The 22,736-nt window shown below is 42.2% G+C and overlaps 3 protein-coding genes across 3 annotated transcripts; 2 read left to right on the top strand and 1 right to left on the bottom strand.

Annotated features, from left to right (window-relative positions):
• Positions 1 to 366: 366 nt before the first annotated feature.
• lias (lipoic acid synthetase) lies at positions 367 to 5,531 on the bottom strand. The gene is made up of 11 exons (XM_083972294.1): positions 5,398 to 5,531; positions 4,955 to 5,145; positions 3,826 to 3,919; positions 3,593 to 3,673; positions 3,090 to 3,246; positions 2,802 to 2,859; positions 2,568 to 2,696; positions 1,683 to 1,828; positions 1,510 to 1,580; positions 1,306 to 1,417; positions 367 to 611 (listed from the first exon to the last, which is right to left on the bottom strand). The coding sequence occupies exons 1-11, from the start codon at positions 5,479 to 5,481 to the stop codon at positions 550 to 552; spliced, it is 1,185 nt and encodes a 394-aa protein (XP_083828420.1). The 5' UTR covers positions 5,482 to 5,531; the 3' UTR covers positions 367 to 549.
• Positions 5,532 to 6,162: 631 nt separating this feature from the next.
• Positions 6,163 to 10,774, top strand: rpl9 (ribosomal protein L9). The gene is made up of 8 exons (XM_083972548.1): positions 6,163 to 6,203; positions 7,003 to 7,049; positions 7,174 to 7,289; positions 7,697 to 7,792; positions 8,024 to 8,156; positions 8,708 to 8,788; positions 9,889 to 10,018; positions 10,614 to 10,774. Exons 2-7 carry the CDS (start codon positions 7,004 to 7,006, stop codon positions 9,993 to 9,995), a joined length of 579 nt encoding a protein of 192 aa, XP_083828674.1. The 5' UTR covers positions 6,163 to 6,203; position 7,003; the 3' UTR covers positions 9,996 to 10,018; positions 10,614 to 10,774.
• Positions 10,775 to 12,076: 1,302 nt separating this feature from the next.
• Positions 12,077 to 22,237, top strand: rfc1 (replication factor C (activator 1) 1). Its single transcript, XM_083973838.1, has 23 exons — positions 12,077 to 12,179; positions 12,517 to 12,657; positions 13,239 to 13,314; positions 13,644 to 13,757; positions 14,166 to 14,452; positions 14,575 to 14,649; positions 15,179 to 15,256; positions 15,341 to 15,703; positions 15,843 to 15,956; positions 16,080 to 16,259; positions 16,590 to 16,694; positions 17,310 to 17,718; positions 17,873 to 17,985; positions 18,092 to 18,206; positions 18,775 to 18,863; positions 19,009 to 19,146; positions 19,279 to 19,374; positions 19,467 to 19,720; positions 19,823 to 19,940; positions 20,507 to 20,652; positions 20,741 to 20,954; positions 21,377 to 21,562; positions 21,668 to 22,237. Exons 1-23 carry the CDS (start codon positions 12,177 to 12,179, stop codon positions 21,773 to 21,775), a joined length of 3,522 nt encoding a protein of 1,173 aa, XP_083829964.1. The 5' UTR covers positions 12,077 to 12,176; the 3' UTR covers positions 21,776 to 22,237.
• Positions 22,238 to 22,736: the final 499 nt, after the last annotated feature.

Genomic DNA, 22,736 nt, shown 5'->3' with positions numbered 1-22,736 from the left:
GCTTGATCAAATCATTGGTCCTGAAACTGCAGACATCAAAGCACTCACACCGAGTGCTCGCTGTGAAAGGTCAGTGACTCTTTACCTGACATCAAGAGCCCCTGAGGGGAGGGAGTCGATGCTGGGTGTAATTTAGGGGCCCCCGAGGTGCAGACATGGCAAATTACAGCTACTGCTCACACCAGGCTGTTTCCTCGTGGCAGGGTCATGTGGATGCAGTCTGCACCCTGGTTATCTACATATCTGCAGGCCTCTTTCTGCTCTTTGTTCTCTTTGATCTCCTCCACTGCAAATGTACTGTAGACCTCAGGGCGGACGGGGAGTCCTGTTAATAAAGCCGCATTTACTGCCCCCTGAACTTCTCTGTTTTAAACTGCACAGGTTGGTACTACTCATGGTGATAAATGTGTTTCCTGTGCTATGGTTCACAACAACGCATTGCAACAGTGCTGCAAGAGTAAAGCTCTTCTGCCTCTGCAATTGTAAAAGTGTGTATTTTGAGTATATGAATAGGTTATATGCAGGGCAGACTGGAGGAGCTGCTGCTTTTCACTCTGCTAGAGTAGCTTCTGCTTTTCTCTTCTCCAGTAGATTCTTCAGGAAGAACTCGCCTGTAAGGAAAAAACAGTTAAACGGATGTACTCTGTCCTTATCAACTCTTATTCTCTTAGGTTAACATGATAGTTTATTTATTTAAAAAGCACCTAAAGAGAAGACATTATCCTCATGTCTTTTCATTATGACCACTTAACTCTGTGATCTATTTAATAGTTATTCAGTGCAATAATTACTTTCCAAAGAAATCACAGGAAATCACTATGTCTATGCCTCCTACTCCCATAATAAAATACATTATTAAATAGGAAATGACATAGGCTTGCTTTAGAAAATATACACATTTCCTGTTTTGCAACCTCTTCTACAGCCGTAAAACAAATTATAGTCTCTAGATTATTAAACCTCAGTGTGTACTCCTACTTCTCTGTAATGACTATGTCATTAAAACCCCATCTTAATACTACTGAATTAACTTAACTCCTAATCCTAACGGTTGGTTTCAGTCATTTGTCTGCCACAGTATAATGAGCATAAGTGAAATTTTATTTCAAGTGTTAAAAGAAAATCCTAAAATATCCCATGTACACACCCCTGAGGGGATTAAGTAAAACAATCACTTTTTTTCAGTTTGGTTGATTAAAAAAGGTAATAGCATATGAGATTAGGTGGTCCTTTATGTGCCTGCACTGGTCTGGGCTCTTCATAACGTGTGTATGTATGTTATATGTGCTGTGCAGAGTTTCTCACCTGCTTTGTAGGAGGATCGTACAAGTGGCCCACTGGCTGTATAAACAAAGCCCATCTCGTTACCCACTTTCTCCCAGTGGGCGAACCTCTCAGGAGTGACGTATTCGTCCACCTAAACCAAAACACATGTTGTCATTTTAGCACAAGAGCTTTCTCCCTGCTGCCGTAATGAATCCAGAATCCCACAGAGAAGAAGCCGCTTACCTTCAGGTGGCGCTTAGTGGGCTGCATGTACTGTCCCAGCGTCAGACAGTCCACTCCGGCCTCTCGCAGCTCTGCAACATCATCATCAACACAACCGTGTGTTTAGGAGAAATCATATCGGAATTTACATTTGAACGTGTGTCTGTGTGTGCGCAACAAGTTGAAGTACACACCAGTCAAGGTTTTGAGTATCTCTTGGTCAGTCTCCCCCAGTCCCAGCATGATGGAGGTCTTGGTGAGCAGAGTGGGTTTGACTTTCTTAGCGTGCTTCAGGACACTCAGAGACTGGTCAAAGTTCGCTCTGGGGTCACGCACATGCCTGGAAACAGATGGCAAAGAAGGTCATTAAGAGTCAATGAAAAGATCAAAATACATTAAAAAGTAACTACATGTATATAACCTATACAAAGATTACCAAACCACTACGATGTGTCTTCCCTGTGTTTCTGTTTCTGCAGTTAATCTAGTATTTACACTAACAATAAGGAAATGGCTCCTGTGTGCCACCTGCTGGTTACACTTTGTATCACCATCTTCCTCTGTGACTGACCTCCCTCTTGTGGCAGAGCTGTAACCATGACTATAAGCTTTTATTTATATACACATTGACTAAAATAGCCATATTAAAGGCTATCTTAAAAATATAAACTGTATTTTATACCAGCAGAACATCACCACAAATTCAGCGATGCAAAATAAACAATTGCAATGTGGAGCCTTCCAGCTGACAGACACTGAGGATGATCTCCCTCCAGCAGTCAAACTTTTGAAATGAACAATATTGGCATATTCATTCATTCTATATATGAAGGAAAAAGAACAATCAGGATTTGTCCCCAATAGATCACAGATTTTTTTTGGAGAAAAAGACAGAGACAAGTTATTATGAGTATTTTCTTTTTTTCTTGAAATATCTAAGGAGGACACCAAACACAATTTGCTCAAATAAACTGAAGAGCTGATTAAAACTTCCCACAGGAATTGGATAATTGTGTGCATTTATAATCTTGTAAGAACAACTGGTAACATAAAGAAACAGCATGTGAAGTGTTAAGTACCTCTGCAGCTCACGCACTGTCTCCACGTTGTGAGCATAAACATCTAACCCTGACAGAGCGATCTTCTCCACCGCCGTCAGGTCACCACGAAAATCTGGGGTCAGACACTCAACCAGGATCCGAGAATTTCTGGATGAAGATAACAAAAGATGCTCATCGATTCATTTTGCACATTTGACCAGATATTAAAATACAAACGCACAATAAATCCAAAAGGAATGAGAGATTTTTTACCTCTCCTTCAGGTTAGAAACAGTCTTTGCAAAGTGCTCTGCCCCTCCGTCAGCAATATCTACACAAAAAGGAAAGTGTGGCGTTAGAACAGGCCTTTTTGTGGATTTATGATGAACATGGTGCTGAATATTGTTGACATAAAGCCTGGTAGGCTGGTAAAGAGTGTGGAAAGTAATGAGGACATCAGTTTATCCTCAAGCTTTTGCTGAGGGTTTAATTGCTCCCTGTGATGTAAAGTAGCTGTAACAGCATGGAGGGGTTGGAAATACTGTTGGAGGAGGTTGTTACCGTCTCTGTCCACTGAGGTGAGAACCACGTAGTCCAGCCCCCAGGCAGCGATGGCCTTGGCTGTATTGTAGGGCTCGTCTGGGTCCAGAGGTGGTGGTTTACGGGCCGTCTTCACCGAGCAGAACCTGCATCCACGGGTACACGTGTCTCCCATCAGCTACATACAAACAGAGAGAGAGAGAATATAGAAAACAATATAAGAGCGGCACCATAAAGTTGAAAGTCAGAAGCAGTGAATTCAGGAGCACATTTCAGCACACTATTTGAACTTGTATTATAAGTAGTTTATTCTATTTATTGCACCCCACACTTTCTTTCTTTCTCTTCCCTTGGATATGTTTGCCTTTGTTACTGTTTTATTGTATATTATGTACTGTGTATGGATGTTTTACATGTACATGGCAGCTGTTACAACTCCCTTGCCCAAGACAATTTTCCCCTGGTGGGACAAATAAAGTTTATTTGATTTGACATCAAGAGTCACAGTTTTCCAGGAGACTGACCATGATGGTGGCTGTGGCTGTAGCGTACTCTCCTCCTCCCCAGCACTCCCCAATGTTTGGACACCTGGCCTCCTCACACACCTGGGGAAAGAGACATGAAACAACAACAAAAGTCACACAAAACAACCATGAATCCACATGTTAAGGCCCTCAGATGTCCCGTGGAGCTCAGTCCTCGGTGTCAGAAGAAACTATCAGCGTATGAGGTGAGCACTCACACCCATGAAACTTACAGTGTGCAGGTTGAGGTCTCTCAGTGTGTTCTTCAGTCTGTTGTAGTTCTTTCCAATGGGGATCTCCGTCTTGAGCCACGGAGGAAGCCGCAGCCTGACATGACATGACACAATAACACATTCAGTCGCTAAATGTGCAAGTGTCTCAGTGTAGGTGTGGACAACATCTGTCAGTATTTGTCACTACACATTGTGATATAGTAACATAATCAAGGATAAAATAATCAAGTGGGAAAGTAACCTGAAAAATCATCATGTAAACCAATGAGGATTTTTAAATATTGATTCAAAACTCTTGTGTGTTCATCTCTACTGCTATAAAGCAGCCCTACTGAATAATAAAAATAATAACAATGCTGCTCTAGACAACTAGAGAACATCAATAGACAACTATCTACTGTATCCCAGGGGAAAAAACCCAAAACTACATTTTTACAGACTAACCAGTGAGACTCTGTGCAGTGCAGATCAACTACATGACTTGCAATGTATTGCATCATCCTAATACACAACACATCCACTAGTTGGAGAGCCTTCCTCAAGTCCATTTAAAATCAACTTTATTCTCAAAAGTGTTAACGCTTCACTTTACTTATATCGTAAATCTGGTATAAATAATACAGGACAAACTACACCTAGTGTTCGTAGGCACATTTGCATATGTAAATCACTGTATCATGTCTTGTACAGTATAGTGGTGTCCTGTATGATTTATCTCTTATCTTTAAATTCTAATTCTGCTTGTTTATACGTGATTGCATTGATTTAATGTTATACTCTGTTTTAGGGCGACTATGACATCTGCTCCTATGATCTAACTCATATACTGTATGCCTATCAATGTGTCCAGTCTCTGTTAAATTAACCAATAAGTAAATCAACGGCGATCTGTGTTGCCATAACCTATTCCTCTTCAAACTGTGACACTTCAAGGACACTTGTTACACCTTAATGTTGACTCAGCTCAACACAGTCTGGGACCAGGATTAGATCTGCCCTTTCAACCAGTCTGATAACAAACATCACAATTCACAGACAGTTCTGTCTTTAACCTACAGAAGCTGAAAATCTCCGTTTTCTCTCTCCTGTTCACCACAGCTGCGGTGCATGTCTCTGCTGTCCTACCTACCTCTCCCCCTTCTGCCTCTTCAGGGTGCCTCTGTACTCTGCCCATTTGTCTTTCTCAGACAGATCCCCTGAGATAAAGTCCTGCAGGTCGGGCCCGTCGTCATCCAGCAGCTCCTTCTTCCTGACGGTCCGGTCAGGAGAGGACTTGGCCGCCGTGGACAAGCTGCTGCTGGCGGTGGTGGTGGTGTACACCTGGGGAGGGTGGTGGACCAGGAGGGGTTAGTTCAGGTACATCTGCTCTACTGAGTCCTTGCATGCAATCACACACTGCCGTGACGTCCACAGCCACTTATTTTGTTGTCAACAGCTGAGGTTGTGTTTTCAGGCCTGTGGCACAGCCAGGCTAATATTTCTTCTACCGACAGCCGACGGTCCCGTAAACACATCACCCACAGCATCGCTGCTCGTCGTCTGTCTGCACAATGTCCGAGTGTAAATACTCACATGTGGGATACACCTGGGGGTCAACCACAGGTGGCTCGTGGAGAAACGACCAGCAACGCAGCAGCTTTGTTTGAGCAGCGCCATGACTTTAGTTAGCAGACGACGACTGTCATTAGCGACGCACTTTCAGCAAGCGACTGCTTTGGTCTGATGCGGCATTCACGTGATATGTGCTCAGTGGGAAAATACGGAATCCTCCTAGTTAATCAATATCTGTCTGTGTTATAAAGGTTGTAGACAATGTTTGGGTGACAGCTCAACTAAATACCTGCAGGAGATATTTAACATGGGGGGATTCGCATCAAACGGCGTATTACTATTTTTCTTTCTTTCTATTTATTCGAATTATATTGATTGAATTTCATTGTAATGTAACTGCCAGCGAGGGAGGCTTTAAAGCTATATCTCAAACATTGTATTTACAACACTGGTGGTGGTTTATTTTGTAGACACAGCAGCGACATTGTCAGGATATCTCTCACGACTAAAGATAGTTTTTCGTACTTAGGTGCCGTTTTCCCCGATACGGCCTGAACGCAGCACAGTGAGGTGAAGGAGAAAATGCAGATAACTTGACGTTGATAAGCAACATATCTGTGTTTAATCGATATTGTCTCCTAGTTCAAGCTATGAAATGTTTGTCTACATCTTTGACATGATCGTCCTGCATCCTTAGGTCGATAATTTGTGATCATCGATGCGATCGTCTGCTAATGCCTGCGTGCTCTGCGTGCAGGCTAATGCCTGCGTGCTCTACAACAGCGTCGTGACGTCCTTCCTTCTTCCTTTCCTCTGCTACCGGCGAGGTGAGGATATCAGAAAAATGGTTCCCGTGGTTTTATCCAACTCCATCTGTGGCATTTAAACATGTTTTAGTCTTAATTTTAAATCGTCAGACACTGGGAGCTTTGTATTTCACAACATCGGCTGTATTTTGGTCTTTATTTGGGTTTTATGGTGTGATATATTAGTAGATTCCCGCTGTCTGTTTCCCAGGCCTGACGCTGCTAATGGCCGCAGCGGGTTGAACAGTGTTATTTATTAAAGATCACCTTCGGGTGGCTCCAGTTGTCACTTAACCTTACATTTACGTGTTTGAGAAGTTTAATTTTTTGGTAAAAAACACGTGAATACCGCTCTGAATACGTCCGCTAACTCCACGTTAGCATTAGCGCTAGTTGATGTATCGCATTGTGGCTCTGTCCAGTTTGACACCGAGCACACTTCAATTAAATCTGTGTACATGAGACACATTTATGTATTCTGCCTGTTGTGTGTATGTATAGCAAGACACGAGAAATAACATGTGCATTACCTGCCTGCACACTGTGACCTGACCATAGCACATTGTAACTTGTACCAGGTGCTATGGTTGTTTTGTATAATCATATTTAAGGTGTTTTTCTTATTCTAATTAACTTATTCTCTTGTTTTTAACATGTTAGTTTTTTGTGTGACAGTATGTCTGCTATGGCACTATGTAAATGCAGCTTTTATTCAGTTTTTAACTGAGCATGAATCAATGAACTCAACTCTCAGCTACAGAAGAGGTGAGGTATCTAGATATCAGAGCATTAAACACATTGTATTTGTCTCTTCTTACAGAATGAAGACCATTCTCAGCAGTCAGACTGTCGACATCCCCGACAATGGTGAGACACTGCTCATTTCCACAGACAAGTGTGATTAATGTTTAAACTGGGGAGTTGCTTCTTACCTATTGTGTTTGTGTTTTTTTTATCTTCTATTATTTGTTGCTCCTGTGTGTCGGTGCAGTCGAGATCAGGTTGAAGGGGCGGACAGTAATTGTCAAAGGGCCCCGTGGCAAACTCGTCAGGGAGTTCAACCACATCAACCTGGAGCTCAGCCTGCTGGGCAAGAAACAGAAGAAGGTAAGGAAAAGCAAGATGACAGATTTTATTCGCAAAGATAAAATACGCTTGGATAAATATAGCGCTTAATATTCAAAATGATAATCCTACCTAGTCATAGTGATGGTTGTAGCTGGTTCAGCGATCGCCTGAATCAGCAGGTCGTCTCAGCTTTACAGAGCTCTTTGCTGACTTACAGATCATTGTTTAGTTGTTGGGCTGCAACTTAACTGCTTTGTTTCGTGCTCTTGGCCTGAACAGTGGCAATAATTTATTAAATATCCATTGTAACATCACAGATTTTCCTGTTGGTGAATGAGTTATTAAATTAACTGACAAGTACTTGTTTGTATTGAGTCGCAGATCAATTGTATCAGAACTGTTCCTGTTAAATGAAATTGATGTGAGTTGCCGCATTGTCTCCTCAGCTTCGTGTGGACAAATGGTGGGGAAACAGGAAGGAGCTGGCCACCGTGCGCACCATCTGCAGCCACGTCCAGAACATGATTAAGGGAGTCACTTTGGTGAGAAACACTTCAACATGTCAAGTCTGAGCTTGTTACTGTGACCAGCATCAATCTCCTCTCATAAGCTCTGAGCTCCGGCTCGATGGTAGAGTGGGTGTAATGTTGTAGTTATGATTTCTGCTGTGTAGCCGTAACGCCATGTGTTCGGCTTTTGTTGCTGGACCATTGATTTTGTCAACCTTTGCAGTCCAGCTCAGTGACCGCCCTTCTCTTCTCCTCTGACCGCAGGGTTTCCGGTACAAAATGCGTTCTGTGTACGCCCATTTCCCCATCAACGTTGTTATTCAGGAGAACGGCACTCTGGTGGAGATCAGGAACTTCCTGGGAGAGAAGTACATCCGCCGTGTCCGCATGAGGACCGGTGAGTCTGCAAGTTATGGTCTTACTGTAGCTCTGATAAGGGCCCAACACTTTCTGTTATGTCTGATTTTCCAGGAAGTGGGGATGTAATTCTTTACATTTTTTAAAAGACATTTTTTGCCTTAATTTGATAGGACATTGTAGAGAGACAGGAAAGCAGGGAGAGACCTGGGGGGATGACATGTGCTAAGGATCTTCTCTGTCGGGAGTTGAACCACTCGAACACGGAGCACCCCGTGGGGCCATACATTTAATCTAGTCTTTGTGTTGACCAATAGCTCAATAACTTGATCTATAACTGTCTGTATTTGGGTTGGGGCGGCAAACAGAGTCTAGAGGACAATATTTGTGTTGTTTCACTGGAAAAACATTACTGACCAGGATTAAGTATACTGTATATTCTGTTTACGTCGTCCACAACTGGAGTTGAGTGGTATATCACAATGAGGTTCTGTGAAGTGGCTGTAGCTCAGATTTGAGGGTTTTTAGCTAAGACTTTGAGTGACTTATTCTTGTGTAGTGTGCTGATCATGTCTCCTTTTTTTTTCTCAGGTGTGGTCTGCACAGTCTCCGCTGCCCAGAAGGACGAGCTGGTGCTGGAGGGCAACGACGTCGAGCTGGTGTCAAACTCATGTACGTAGTTCACCTTTTTACTCGAAGGTCGTTCTACATGCTGCAGTAATTCCTCTGCACACATGAACAAGACTGACTTGCAGCACTATGCCTGAGTAAAATTACTATCTACTCCACTAAAATGCTACAGATATATTATCACAATTGTTCAAGCAGGTTTCATGTTATAATTGTCTCAGTTCAGGGAGCTTGATGTCAAGTAACCCTTTTTTTTTATTGATTTACAAATAATGAACTTGGTGGCAGGTGATGGCAGAGAGTGGTGCCCTGTTGTGTAGTAATTGATCCTGTCAGATACAGTTTTCATGTGTAGCCTTCCCTCCCCATGATCTACAGAACAGATTATTCCCTTAACAATTGATGTTCCTGAAGTCAGCGGCTCCCAAAGTTTTCTGGTGTGTGACAGTTTACACCTCTGTCAAAGATCATACATGTGCCGAGTTGTTACCACTTCATGCAAGAGTGGTTTGAACAATGTATTGGAGCCGTGAACAGAAAAAATTAATTTGTTTCACCATGCAAATTGAGAGACAAACAGCATCCTGAGTCCCTGGTTGAGCTACTGACTTCAGTCATCAGCGTTTCTTATGCTCTGTATTAGATCTTGTGTAAAAAATACCATCAGTGAACCTCAGTTCATTTTTAGTAAGACTTCACTGTAAGAATCAACACTGATTCTGACCCCTGATTGGACAGATTTTAAAGTGAGCCCACCCTCACCCCCTCTCCCCACATGTCCACTGTTAGTTCAGTAGTGTTTTCTAACCAGGATGAGACATCTATGTGTTGTTGGCTCTGTGCTCCATCACTGTGGACATGACATGAAATGGTTGTTTTGTGATTTACCTTTAAGCTTTTTAGATGCTGTAGCTCTACTACTCCACTACAACTAACTATAAAATATTAAACTTATTACATTTCTTCCTGTAAAACAGCCTAACATTAAAGCTGGAAGTTAAGCTTTATGGTCATTTAATTTCAAATGGCACCATGTATCACAGAGCCTTAACAACAGAACCTCATAGCCACCTAGTACCTGTATCTCTCCTCTGTGATTGTTGTGATGTGCTGCTCATTACCCCAACCTCTCTCTGTTCCAGCTGCTCTGATCCAACAGGCAACCACAGTCAAAAATAAGGATATCAGAAAGTTCTTGGACGGTATTTACGTGTCTGAGAAGGGAACAGTAGTGGAAGGGGATCAGTAAAAGTTCCATCTGCAGTCGTAGAGGTTAGACGATGCCGCCGAACCCTCCTCTGTGGCGAACAGGGGAGCCGCCCTCTGTTTGTCTGCATGTTTCTTACACTGTCTCTGTTTGTTCTCTTCTGTTCCAGCAATGTCTGCAACTTTTTGTTTTTGTAGAGTGTTTTTATTAATGTTGGCAGGCCAATACGATTGAAAACATTTTTCTTTCTTTCTTTTTTTTTTTTACATCCATCTGAAAAGTAGTTCTCATCAGATACTGTCATAAGACTTTTAATAGCTTGAGTTTGCATCTATTCTTTAATTTCTACTACAACATGGCAGCTGTAGGCAAAGGAATCAATCTTTCTTTTGCGGTCTGCATGTACTGATCGTCTGAACTATTGCTGAGCCCTGTGTTGCATCAGGTGTTTAGCTCAGTATCCACTGCATGCAAAGACGTACTTTATTTAGACTTTTTTGAAGAATCTCCTCAATAGTGCATGATAATGATGACGATAATAATGTCATACAGGCTGTCAAAGCCTTGGTAAATTCAGCATGTTCTGGTAACACCTCATTAAACCACCTGCCTGATTGCTGCATGTGATTGGTTTTCACACTTTGCCCTTGTGTTTTTCAGCGGCCTTGATCCAACAGGCCACCACGGTCAGAAAGAAGGACATCAGGAAGTTCCTGGATGGCATCTACATCAGCGAGAAGACCACTGTGGTGGAGCTAGAAGCCGAATAAATGTGCACCATGTTCTCTAATGACCAATAAATTACCATCTTTTCCATTTCATCTCTGTTCTGGTTGTTTCCTGTTTTATTTAACTTGGTCGCCTGCAGGACAGAGTGGTTTTAGTTCAAATGACTTGACAAATTGATCTAAGGAAGTGGAGAATGGCTACAAATGCAAAAATTGATAAATGATTATAATATTGCAGTAGTATAGTAACTGTAGTTCAGTGTAGATGTTCACACTGAAAGTCACTTCACTCACTGGCAGTAATGCGATTTCCTCTGAAAATTTAGATCCGTGTGTTTTCAGAGTTAAAATTTGAACTGGACAGGCTTTTACTGGGAGTTCAGTGGCTCCCAAGAAATTTGATAGAGACATGTGTGACCCCTGGACAATGTATTGTAATTACTTTCATCTACTGTCTTTAAATCTTCATAACGTTGAAATCGCTCAGAGGGACTGGTGTGGCCGCGGTCACGTGGTGAAGGATAGAAAGAGATGATCATTAAATGTCCTTGTAGCCTTTTTTGCTCTTCACACTTTTAATTTAGTGGTCATACTGCTCGATTTCAACTGTAAAATGATAAAAATATATATATATATATTTTTAGCCATTTAGATTTGCATGAATTATGAGTAGTCTTTTGCAATCAACTTATATAAAAAAGAAAGATCTGCATTATATACACACAGAAATGTAGTGATGATTAGATAGATAGATAGATAGATAGATAGATAGATAGATAAGCTTTATTGTCTGTCACGAGATAGTAACCACAACATTACATCCAATCTATACAATCTACACTTTTAATTGCAGTTGTCCTATAATTGCAACTCCACGTATGAGTTTAAAATGAATGACGACATTCATTGGTATAATCTGTCATTTTTGAATATTCTCACATTTCTATTGAATGCAGTATTAATTTTAATACAGCAGGTCTTTTTTGTAGGCCTAGGCTACTGCAAATCCACCAGATATAGCTAAATCAGAATATAGGACACTATTTTTTCTTCAGAAAATGTAACTTAGTTCAACTCATTGTTTCGCTTAGATTCACTGTTTATTTGCCTGTCACTGCGCTGTTTATTCAAAATATCAATTTCTACAGTTAGAATTTGAACACATGTGAAATTTTTCAAGCAACTGCAATATAAACATTGCAATTGCTTGGTAAATTTTCCGGGGGATGCCGAGAGATTTCTTTTTTTTCTCCTATGGGTAAACTTGGTGATTCCTTTTCTTAGTTTTTTTTATCAAAAACAAACCACACGCTGAGTGACGCACACGACGCACGCCGCCGCTGCCGCCGCGCGCGCCGTCACCCGACCGACTCCCGGTTGTTCGTCATCTCCTGGCGACCGCAGAGTCCCGCTTCGCGCCAAGCGGCTGCAAACAGCTCTGTGACTTTTCTGATAAATAACTAGAAATTTAAACTACCAGAAAAACGTCTTCATAATGGTAGGTTACTGATTTCAATACTGTGTCACTGCTCGGACGGTGAAACCGAGTGAGCGTGTGACGACGGTTGATTAAAGCTAAAGCGACGCTGCGTAGTGTTAGTGTTAGCTGCAGCTAAAGAGGATAAACTTAACTTAATCAACTTGTTATTTTTAAGTTCAGCCAGGATACTCAGTGTGATCGTCCTCATTGGTGTTAATATCGACCTGCTGCTTTGTATTTTACGTCTTCCTCCACATCTCGCGCCATAAAGTGTAACAGCAGTGGTACATGTTGTCTGTGTGTTTGATATCATGGTGAACTCATCATACATGTTGGACTGTGTCTGTGCACCCAGGACATCAGGCGGTTCTTTGCCCCGGCTGCAGGTAAAGCTGCGGGGCAGAAACCAGCCCCCAATGGAAACCTCAGAGTAGAGGAGAAGAAGATCAACAAGCCAGTGGAGGGGGCCAAACAGAAGAAGAAAGAGGCCAACAAGGCAAGGAGATAAAACTGACATGTGACATTTACACAAAGCTGTGTTATAATAAGCCAGGTGTATTTTCAATAGTCTTTACTCTCCATAACAGTCTAACAGTGTAAAATGTAGTGGGGTTTGATCCAGACATGGGCAGATGTCAGGAAAGTCGGTGAAATCTCTTGTTCTTGTGTTGTTATCTTCTCTGGGATAATCTATATGGTGGCTTTGAATCTCACGTGATTCACAGACTTGAATAATAGTTGAATCAATTTAAAACTGTTCAGGTCCAGGTCTGATAGATATAATGTTTACGGTATGTATTATTGATGAGGTCTGTTGTTATCTCTCTGTATGGAAAAATTAAAATATGTTTACCTTCAATAAAATAAAGGTTTTACAAATCTAACAGTGTCAAGGCTTAGACTAGGTGGCTGGAAATATCAGAATCCAAAGTTCTGTGCTGTCATTAAAGTATCCTAACTTTCTGTTTATCTACTGGATTATATGACAACTTCATCTGCATCACTGTCATACTCAGCCTGTCTTATCTCTGTTTCATTGTTGTATTGATTAGGGTTAACTCTGGTTTGTGATTTTAGATCAAAAGCCCCAAAAGTGATGAGAAACGTAAGGATACAGAGAAAAAACGAAAGAAGCGTGCAGTCATCGAGTCAGGTAAGTGTGACCTGGACGCTTATCAACCAGTCAGTTCATCCACTAATCATTGTTCCTCGACTGCCCCCATCATGATTTAGTCATCCAGTTAGAGGCAGTTTGCTCCTCTTGTTAGTAGTATTCTTTCATTCAGTCTTTTGAATAGTCTTAGATGATACTAGAAAAACCTAAAAACAAATTGGAAGTAAAACAAACTTTGTTTTTCTGTTTGTTTGTTTTAAATATCACAAGCAACCTTTTAAGAAAGAAGCTTCACATGTGGAGTGGACTATTTTTTCATCAGCTTGAGCATGTCTTTTCTTCACAACACATCTTTCTCTTCTGTCCAGACTCTGATGAGGAGCCGGTGAGGAAGACAAAGAAATCCCCCAAAGAGAAACAAAAGACTAGCAAGTTGTCACCACCTCCAAAAAAAGATCCAGTGCAGTATGTCTCTGAAACAGGTGAAGGTTTGTCATCATACTTCAGTCATAGTTTACACTCCGGACCTGTAATAAATTCACATACATATTTTCTTAACAATAAAGGAAATGTTTCTTCTTAGATACATTTTCCTGCTCCTCATCACTACTTACTTTGTTGTCAAATCTACCATCTTATTTCTAGAGCACAAATTAGGCTGATAGTGTTGATCACAACAGTGAGATTTAAAACAGCTTCTTAGTGAAAATAAATAAAAAAAACTCAACTAAACAAAATGAGTAATATTATTGTATTCAAACAGTCATACTACAAACTGAGGGGACTTTTAAGTATGTGGATGCAGCTGTAAGTTGAGGAATGACAGATGATTGGTGATTGATTTAGAAAAAGTTCTGCTCTAAAAGGATATTTTTATTTTTTGATTGTAGACTCGGACAGTGATAACTTTCAGTCCCTGAAGAAGACCAAGCAGAATGACACGTCCAAACCAACAAAGACAGATGCAACGAGTCCTCTTTCAGGGTCCAAACCTCTGGTCAAGTCTTCCTCCACACAGGAAAAACCAGGGGTGAGGTCTCCTCCCAAGCCTGTCACCCCTAAATCAGCGCCGGCCCCTCAGCCCAAGAAAACCCCCACCTCAGTATTCGACTACTTTGGTAGTGGGACTATCCAGCGCTCAGACAAGAAGCTGGTCGCCAGCACCAAACGAAAGACTGTGAGTACCGACAGATTGATCAAGTACTTCTTCTGTGTCCAAACCATCAAGGCCCAGACTCTGTCTTTTGTTAAAGTTTTAAACAAATAATCTTTTTACAAATAAACTCATCTCCTCGACAGGTGACTCAGGAAACAGACGATCTGATCAGTGATGAGGAAATCGCTAGACACCTGCAGATGGAGGAAGACATGGAGGTAGGCTGATCGACATCATCGTTCACTGAACCAATAATCAGATCTGGAACAGTTGACTGTTCTTCACCTGCAGGGTGGTTATAAAAGCTGTTTGTTTAAACCACTTTAGACTTGTAACACATTTTGAACATTTTATAGACACGTTTTCATGTATCATTTAGTGATATAATGTTGAATACTTCAACAATTCATATCACATCAGCATCCATATTTGCACAGTAAACATTTATTGCACGACACATAGATACTTTTTTATCATACTCTTTATATGTAAATGTGTGTGGCTCATATTTTCAGATATTTTTATATTATATTTATTTTATCCTATTTAAATGGCACAGTGGACAGAGAGAAACACACATTTCAATCGTTATATATCATGTAAATCATGTATATTGCATTGACAAACAAAGTTGACTTTGACTTGGAAGAAAAAGATCTCAAGAAAGTGACTGTTCAGATAAAAAGTGTCACTGCTGCTCTTCACTCTGTCACTCTTCTTTTCTTTTTCTCTCCTGACTTCACTCAGGTGGAAAAGCAGGTCCATGAGGACGAGGAGTTTGCCAGAACCCTGGCCATGCTGGACGAGGAGCCACAGGCGAAGAAGGTAAAGACCACGATGATGAGAAGTCGCACTCGCTGCTAATGCTGGTGGCTGTTAACATTTACATGTGTGCGTGTTCTCATCCAGGCTCGTAAAGGCTCAGATGAAAAACAAACACCTGCCACAGTTTCCAAAAAGAGCAGCACAGACTCTTCTGCCGGCAGCACAAAGAGCCCGACAAAGACCAACCGCAGCATGTCGGAGGACGTGGTCAGTCCGACTCCTAAGAAGAACCCTGCTCCTGCCAAAGCCAGCTCCAAATTGGCCATGATGAAGAAAAAAGAGGAAGACAAAGACATAGGGACAAAGAGCAAAACCCCCATTTCACCCTCAAAAATTAAAACCTCTCCCAGAAAGGCGCCCATCACTTCATCGAGCTCAGACATGAAGTTCACCCCCAAAACAGGAACGACACCCACTGCACTTAAAACATCTCCCAAGAAACCAGAGGTGAGAATCGCAAGTGTTACATGTATCGTATCTTAACCTATTAATGAAACATTTTATTTGTCCTGAAAGACAAATTAGTTTTGCAGCACAGTGAAACAAGTAAAACAACAAGTTGAATGTCCTCTCTGTCTTTGATCAGAGTACAAGCACAAGTCCTGATGATGCTGAGAAGAAGAAAGGCAACTCTGTAGCTTTCAGGAACTTCCTCAACAGAGACGGCCCACGAGCTCTGGGCTCCAAGGAAATCCCACAGGTGACAACACACACACACACACACACACACACACACACACACACATCAGCCTCCAGGAAATCTGCCGACCACCGTCTTTGTATCGTTCTTAACCTCTGACCGTCCTCCATGTGTGTTCTCCAGGGAGCAGAGAACTGTTTGGAGGGCTGTGTGTTTGTGTTGACGGGGGTCCTGGAGTCCATGGAGAGAGATGACGCCAAATCCCTCGTCGAACGCTACGGAGGCAAAGTGACGGGCAACATCAGCAAAAAGACCACCTACCTGGTGCAGGGCAGGGACAGCGGGGTGTCGAAGCTGGAGAAGGTGACCAACAAGGCTAGAACGCACAAACATTAGTTCCATAAGGAAATTTGCATGATTTCATTAAGCACTGACATTGAGTGGCATGATATTTTTTATGCCTCTACATCAGTGATGGAGGCATCAATATTCACAGATAGATAGATAGATAGATAGATAGATAGATAGATAGATAGATAGATAGATAGATAGATAGATAGATAGATAGGTTCTTTATTGTCTGTCTTTTTTAATTTTAATGTCCTGTCTCTTTCCTGTACTGTGTCCATGTATCTGTCCTTCAGAGACACTGTTGAATCTTGACTTAATAGTGTTTTGTCCTGCTCTGCTCAGGCCGAGAGTCTTGGTACAAAGATCATTGATGAGGACGGTCTGTTGGAGTTAATCAGAACCAAACCAGGAAAGAAGTCCAAGTATGAGATTGCTGCAGAGGCAGAGGTTGGTACTTAAAGTTTCTTCTGAAATATATTTATTTATGTATTATCATGCTTTTTACCCTCCGAAGCTAACGGGGGGCCTAAACTTCCAGACATAAGCCTCTATATACAAATTAATAGATACAATTTTCTGAGATGAAAAAATCCTTTATTATGGTTTACAGCTTTAATCTATGACAGGGAAAAGGGTCAGTTTTTATTTTTGATTTATGGGATATTAACCCCTATTATATTGTACAGGAGTCTTTATTGATTGGCATACATAGTTTGCTGAGGTGCTGATTCTGAATTTGTGCAACATTTACAAATCTGATGAAAATCTTCAAAATGATAAGTTTATTAGGAAAACCAGTAAGTTAGAAAAAACAACACAAAAAACTGTGATTGAGGGCCTCAGAGGGATTTAGTGTCAAATTCTGAGCCCAAAAGACCGAGGTTAAAATAGAAATGAGTGTTGATGAATGTTTGAACTTTTTGTTTGAAAAATGTTTTTACCGATTAAAAAAAGTTGGGTTGATTATGTCATCCTTTTTTGTGATTTGATTGATCAACCAATTACTTTAGCTCTACATGTAAAGGTGCATTTTATTCAGACATTTTCTTGTTTCTCTCTTAGGGCAAAGCCTCAAAGACCAGGACTCCCTCCTCAAAGAGCACCCCCAAGACCCAGAAGATCTCCCCCTCCAAGGGAAACTCCAGGTCCCCTCACACCCCGAGCCCGTCGAAGACCGGCCTGGCTCAGGGTCGTGGCAGCAGGTCTGGAGCTGGAGGCACTCCGCCTGGGAGAGGCTCGGGTCACACCGCCAGGAGGGAGCTGGGCCTCTCGTCCTCCTCCACCGGTTCTTCATCCTCCCCATCCTCGTCGACTGCGGAAGACAGCAGTCTGCTGTGGGTGGACAAGTACCGACCACGCTCTCTGAAGACGGTGATTGGGCAGCAGGGCGACCAGAGCTGTGCCAACAAGCTGCTGCGCTGGCTGCAGAACTGGTACAAAAACCAGAGGGGCCCTGCCTCCAAACCAGCAGGTACTAGATCAGCAGTTTATCTTTGTCAGTAATACAAACTAAAAGTAAAATATTAAAGTTATTCGTATGTATTCATAAAAACAAGACATCACTTTGTTTCAGCGAATCTCAGCCATGGATATTCATCACTGTTTTGTTTTTTCATGCACATTAGCAAGGTTTGGTAAGTTTGGAGGAGGGAAGGATGATGGATCAGGATTTAAAGCTGCTCTGCTCTCTGGGCCTCCGGGGGTCGGGAAGACCACCACTGCTGCCCTGGTGTGCGAGGTCAGTCTGACAACATCCATGTGTATTTCTACAACCATGAATTCAAGCTCAAATAATGTTTGACCCTGGACATCTTAACTGTGTGTGTGTGTGTGTGTGTGTGTAGGAGTTGGGCTTCAGCTATGTGGAGATGAACGCCAGCAGTACTCGCAGCAAAAACAGCCTGAAGGAGGTCGTCGCAGAATCACTAAACAACACGAGCATCGAGGGCTTTTACAAAGGTTTGTCCCTCTCTCTGTGATTAAGCTTTTATAGATCCATAAATATGACGAGCTGTGTTTTCAAAACACAGTGGCCTGGATGCATAACTGAACATGTACATTTGAATTCAAAATTTCAAAATTTGACAGATTTAAACTATTGTACTCCACTGACAGTTTGTGCTTCTTTGACAAGGAAATTATTATTTTTTATTTTGTGAAGCAGCTTCATGTCGTCTTTTAGAATTTAGGCTGCTAAATTTAGTTTATTAAGCAAAAGTAAACAGGTGTGTTTATATTTACAGGTGTTTTCTGTGTCAAAGAACAACTAAGAATATTTCTGCAATGTTAAGTCTTCAAAAAAGAGTGTGATATAATGGCTTGCCTCAGTAAATAAGAGGAGGAGGTGTTACTTAACACAGATAGAGCCCTAACTAAGTGTAAACATTTGTGGAAATTCGCCCTGTCATTGTTTTTTTTCTCTTCAGAGCTTAAATTCCCTTCTCCTGGAGAAGTAAAAGTAACATGTAATTCATCCAAAAGTGAAGTGGTGTATGTGACTTTCTGTGTGTGTGTGTGTGTTTTGTAGGCACGTCCCAAACGGTGAGCAGTAAACACGTCCTGATCATGGATGAGATTGACGGCATGGCCGGCAACGAGGACCGTGGAGGAATCCAGGTGAGTGAATACGACAGCTTCACATTAGCGCAGTGTCAGACTGAATAATGAAGTGGGTCTAATAATTTCAGTCTGATGACCAGTGAATGGTTTCGAGAGAGCCACGTGTGTTTGATGCCGACCTCTGACCTTCTTCCTCTTGTAGGAGATGATCGCCCTGATCAAAAGTTCAAAGATTCCCATCATCTGCATGTGCAACGATCGTAACCACCAGAAGATCAGGTCACTGGCCAACTACTGCTTTGATCTGCGCTTCCAGAGGCCGCGAGTGGAACAGATCAAGGTACACACACACACACACACACACACACACACACACACACACACACACACACTTTTGGTCCAACGTCTAATAATGTCTGTCAGTAAATTTAAATAAAATGTCAAAAACATCAAACTTCATCTTTTCAACCAGGGAGCCATGATGTCCATCGCTTTCAAAGAGGGAATCAAGATCCCACCCCCAGCTCTTAACGAGATTATCCTGGCCTCCAATCAGGACGTCCGACAGGTAAAGGAGACAAAGTCCATTCATACTGAGGTGACGTCTTCACTCCTCCGTCCGCCCTCTCACCATGTCGGCTCTTTTATTTTTCTCTCCAGGTGATCCACAACCTGAGCATGTGGTCGGCCAAAGACAAGGTGATGACGTACGACCAGTGCAAGTCCGACGCCGCCAGCGCTCGCAAGGACATGAAAATGGGGCCGTTTGACGTTTGCAGGAAGGTTTTCGCCAAAGGAGAGGAGACGGCCCACATGAGCCTCATAGACAAGTCCGACCTCTTCTTTCACGACTACTCGCTCGCGCCGCTGTTTGTCCAGGAGAACTACCTGCATGTTCGTCCGGCGGCTGCAGGGTGAGAGAGTACCGCCGCTTCAAAACACACGACCACGTTTCACTAGAATGATGAACTGTTCTTTTAACGATCCTGTATTTTCTCATCTGTCTCCGGCGACAGTGGAGATCTGAAGTCCCACCTGGTGTTGCTCAGCAAGACGGCGGACTCCATCTCTGACGGAGACCTGGTGGACAGACGAATCCGCTCTGGGCAGAACTGGTCTCTGCTGCCCACACAGGTAACACACACACACACACACACACACACACACACACACACACACACACACACACACACACACACACACACACACACACACACACACACACACACACACGAATTTTAGAGGTTTAGGTGAAATCATTTCATATATTATTTTCTAATAATGTTGTGTGAGGCTGAAATTATCTTAAATTGCTTTAATTTTGTAAAAGCCAGTTGTCTGAAACACAGCTGCTTACTCTCATTTTGGGGAAAAAAAAGACACCCCTAAAGCGACACATTTCCTCATAAAATCTTGACCAAACTGACATTTACTGGGTCGTCAGTGCTAACTCTGATACTTTACAGTGACACTACAGAAGAGAAACACAGTTTTTATAGCAGCGGTTTGACACAGTGGACTGGTGAATCGGCTTGTGCTTTTTAAAAAACAAACAAACATTGAAAGTAATTCTATTGCAAACACAAACTTTCACAATCACAAGCTTTTTCTCGCAGTAGCTTTATACACAGACAGAAGCTCATGTGTTGCGACACCAGAGCTTCATCGTTGTGCTGCTCTGTGTGTGTGTGTGTTCGCAGGCCATCTATGCCAGTGTGTTACCAGGCGAGCTCATGAAAGGCTACATGAGTCAGTTCCCCACGTTCCCCAGCTGGCTCGGCAAGTTCTCCTCCACCAATAAACACTCCCGCATCGTCCAGGAGCTGGCCTCACACATGAGCTTAAAGTGAGTGGAACCTATTCATTCATTTTATTTACAGGTGGTCACAGGATCACGGTGTGTGAGCGTTGTTGTACCCGTTTGTCTCGTGCAGGACGCTCAGCAGCCGACAGGCCGTCAACCTGGACTACCTTCACTACCTGCGGCAGGCGCTGCTCAGCCCACTTCAGAGGTTCGGAGCAGAGGGCGCCGGTCAAGCCGTGCAGCTGCTGGACGACTACCAGCTGGTCAGGGAGGATGTGGACAGCATCATGGAGATCAGTATCTGGGGTGGACAGCCTGACCCCTACTCCAAGCTGGACTCTAAGGTGAGGGAGGGTGCGGGTTTAGTCTGGTCTGCTGGAATAAAGTGTTGAGGAGTGACGTCATGTTTAATTCAGGCCCTTTTGTTTAGTTGTTTCAATTTTTATAGAACAAAACTCTTTGGCGTTTGCTGGTCAAGTTTGAGGATTTTGTACGATATCATTATTTGTTATTACTTTATTATAATTATTATAAATCAAGAAGTAAACTGAATATTTGTACTGTTCAGACGTTCATCGGTTAATATAAGAAATAAGTCAATCTGTAATGAAAATAATCATCCATTTCAGACCATGAGAGAGAGATGGAGGAATTTATCTTTGGTACAACAACAAGAAAAAGAAGCGCTCATTCAGATCCAACAGTTTATTTTACTTTACGTCCAACATGGTGATTTCTAACGCCTGTGCTGTCGTTGTCGTCCCAGGTGAAGGCAGCTTTTACACGTGCATACAACAAAGAAGTCCACTTGACACCGTACTCCCTGCAAGTTGTGAAGAAAGGCCGCCGCGGTGGAGGTGGGGAGTCGGAGCTGGGAGGAGAAGACGTGGACAACGGAGTTCAGGAGTCGGAGGATGAAGGAGACGGCCTCAAAGCCGATGCTATGATCAAAGTAAGGGCAGTCAAATGATATGCGATAAACATCTGAGCTTAAGGCAATGTTGTCTTTTTATTTTTTTCTGTTTATTTCTCACGTGTCTCTTGTTGCTCCCTGCAGCAGAAGAAGGCGAAGGCCAGCAAGGAGTCAAAGACAGAGAAGAAAGACGACTCTGGGAAAGGAAAAGGCAAGGGAAAGGGCAAAGGCAAAGGGAAGGCTACGAAATGACCAGAGGAGCGGCGCTAGCTGTCGTCGTCCTCCACCTGCCCCCACAGACTCTTAACACTTTACTCTGCACTTACAGCGATCTTGTAATGAGCATCAGAATGTAGTGAAACTGGCCTTAAACTCTGCAGGTAACTCACCTGTCCCTCAGACAAACACCTGACTCGTTCCACACTGGCTGAGAATTGCCTTTTCCCGTTTTTAGCAACTCCCTGTCAATTTCCATCAGTGTCTTCATGACGAAATGATGCATACTGTCTCTGTGTTGGACCCACTATCATGTCTGTACATCTCTGTTGTAACGTGTCGCATCAGGAGCGTCGCCATCTGTTTGTGATCCAGGTGTCGAGGTTGTAAATAATGGTGTAGAAGACTGTTACTTTTTGCTACGACTTCAGTACAGTACGATACTTTAGCTTTTGCTCTGTGGTTAGCACTGATGACCCTGTAAATGTCGATTTTGTAAAGATTTCATGAGGATTAATAGAGAAATGTGTCTGTTTTATTTCTCTAAATGAGGGAAAGTAGCCATGTTTCAGAAAGTTTTGATAAAATGGTTTCAGGTTTGTTTTTAGATTTATATTTTTTAACACATTTATTCAGAGAAATCCAGCCGCTCAATATAACAAAGTAAATTTAGGCAAAATAACTTAATATGATATGAAGATTATCAGGTAAAATGTAGGCTGAAAACACTCAGTAGTTTAATCACCAATTAATCTACCCATTATTTATTTATTTTTGGGATTGTTTTGCTTTTTTTTTTTAATGGTAAAAAAAAAAATGTCCTAAAATGATTATTTGATCAAAAATAATGAACAAGTTAAATAACATACAATCTCACAATTTTCAGATTGAAGGGTCTCTCATAACTGTTCACTCCACTATGTCACTACTGTGTGAGCGCAAAGATGTGAGACTGGTCCCTAAAATACTGACAAAAACAATGCAACTGTTAATGAGT

This window comes from Trachurus trachurus, assembly GCF_905171665.1.
Source record: "Trachurus trachurus genome assembly, chromosome: 1".
Lineage (NCBI taxonomy): Eukaryota > Metazoa > Chordata > Actinopteri > Carangiformes > Carangidae > Trachurus > Trachurus trachurus.
This window is presented reverse-complemented; position numbering and strand designations above follow the sequence as displayed.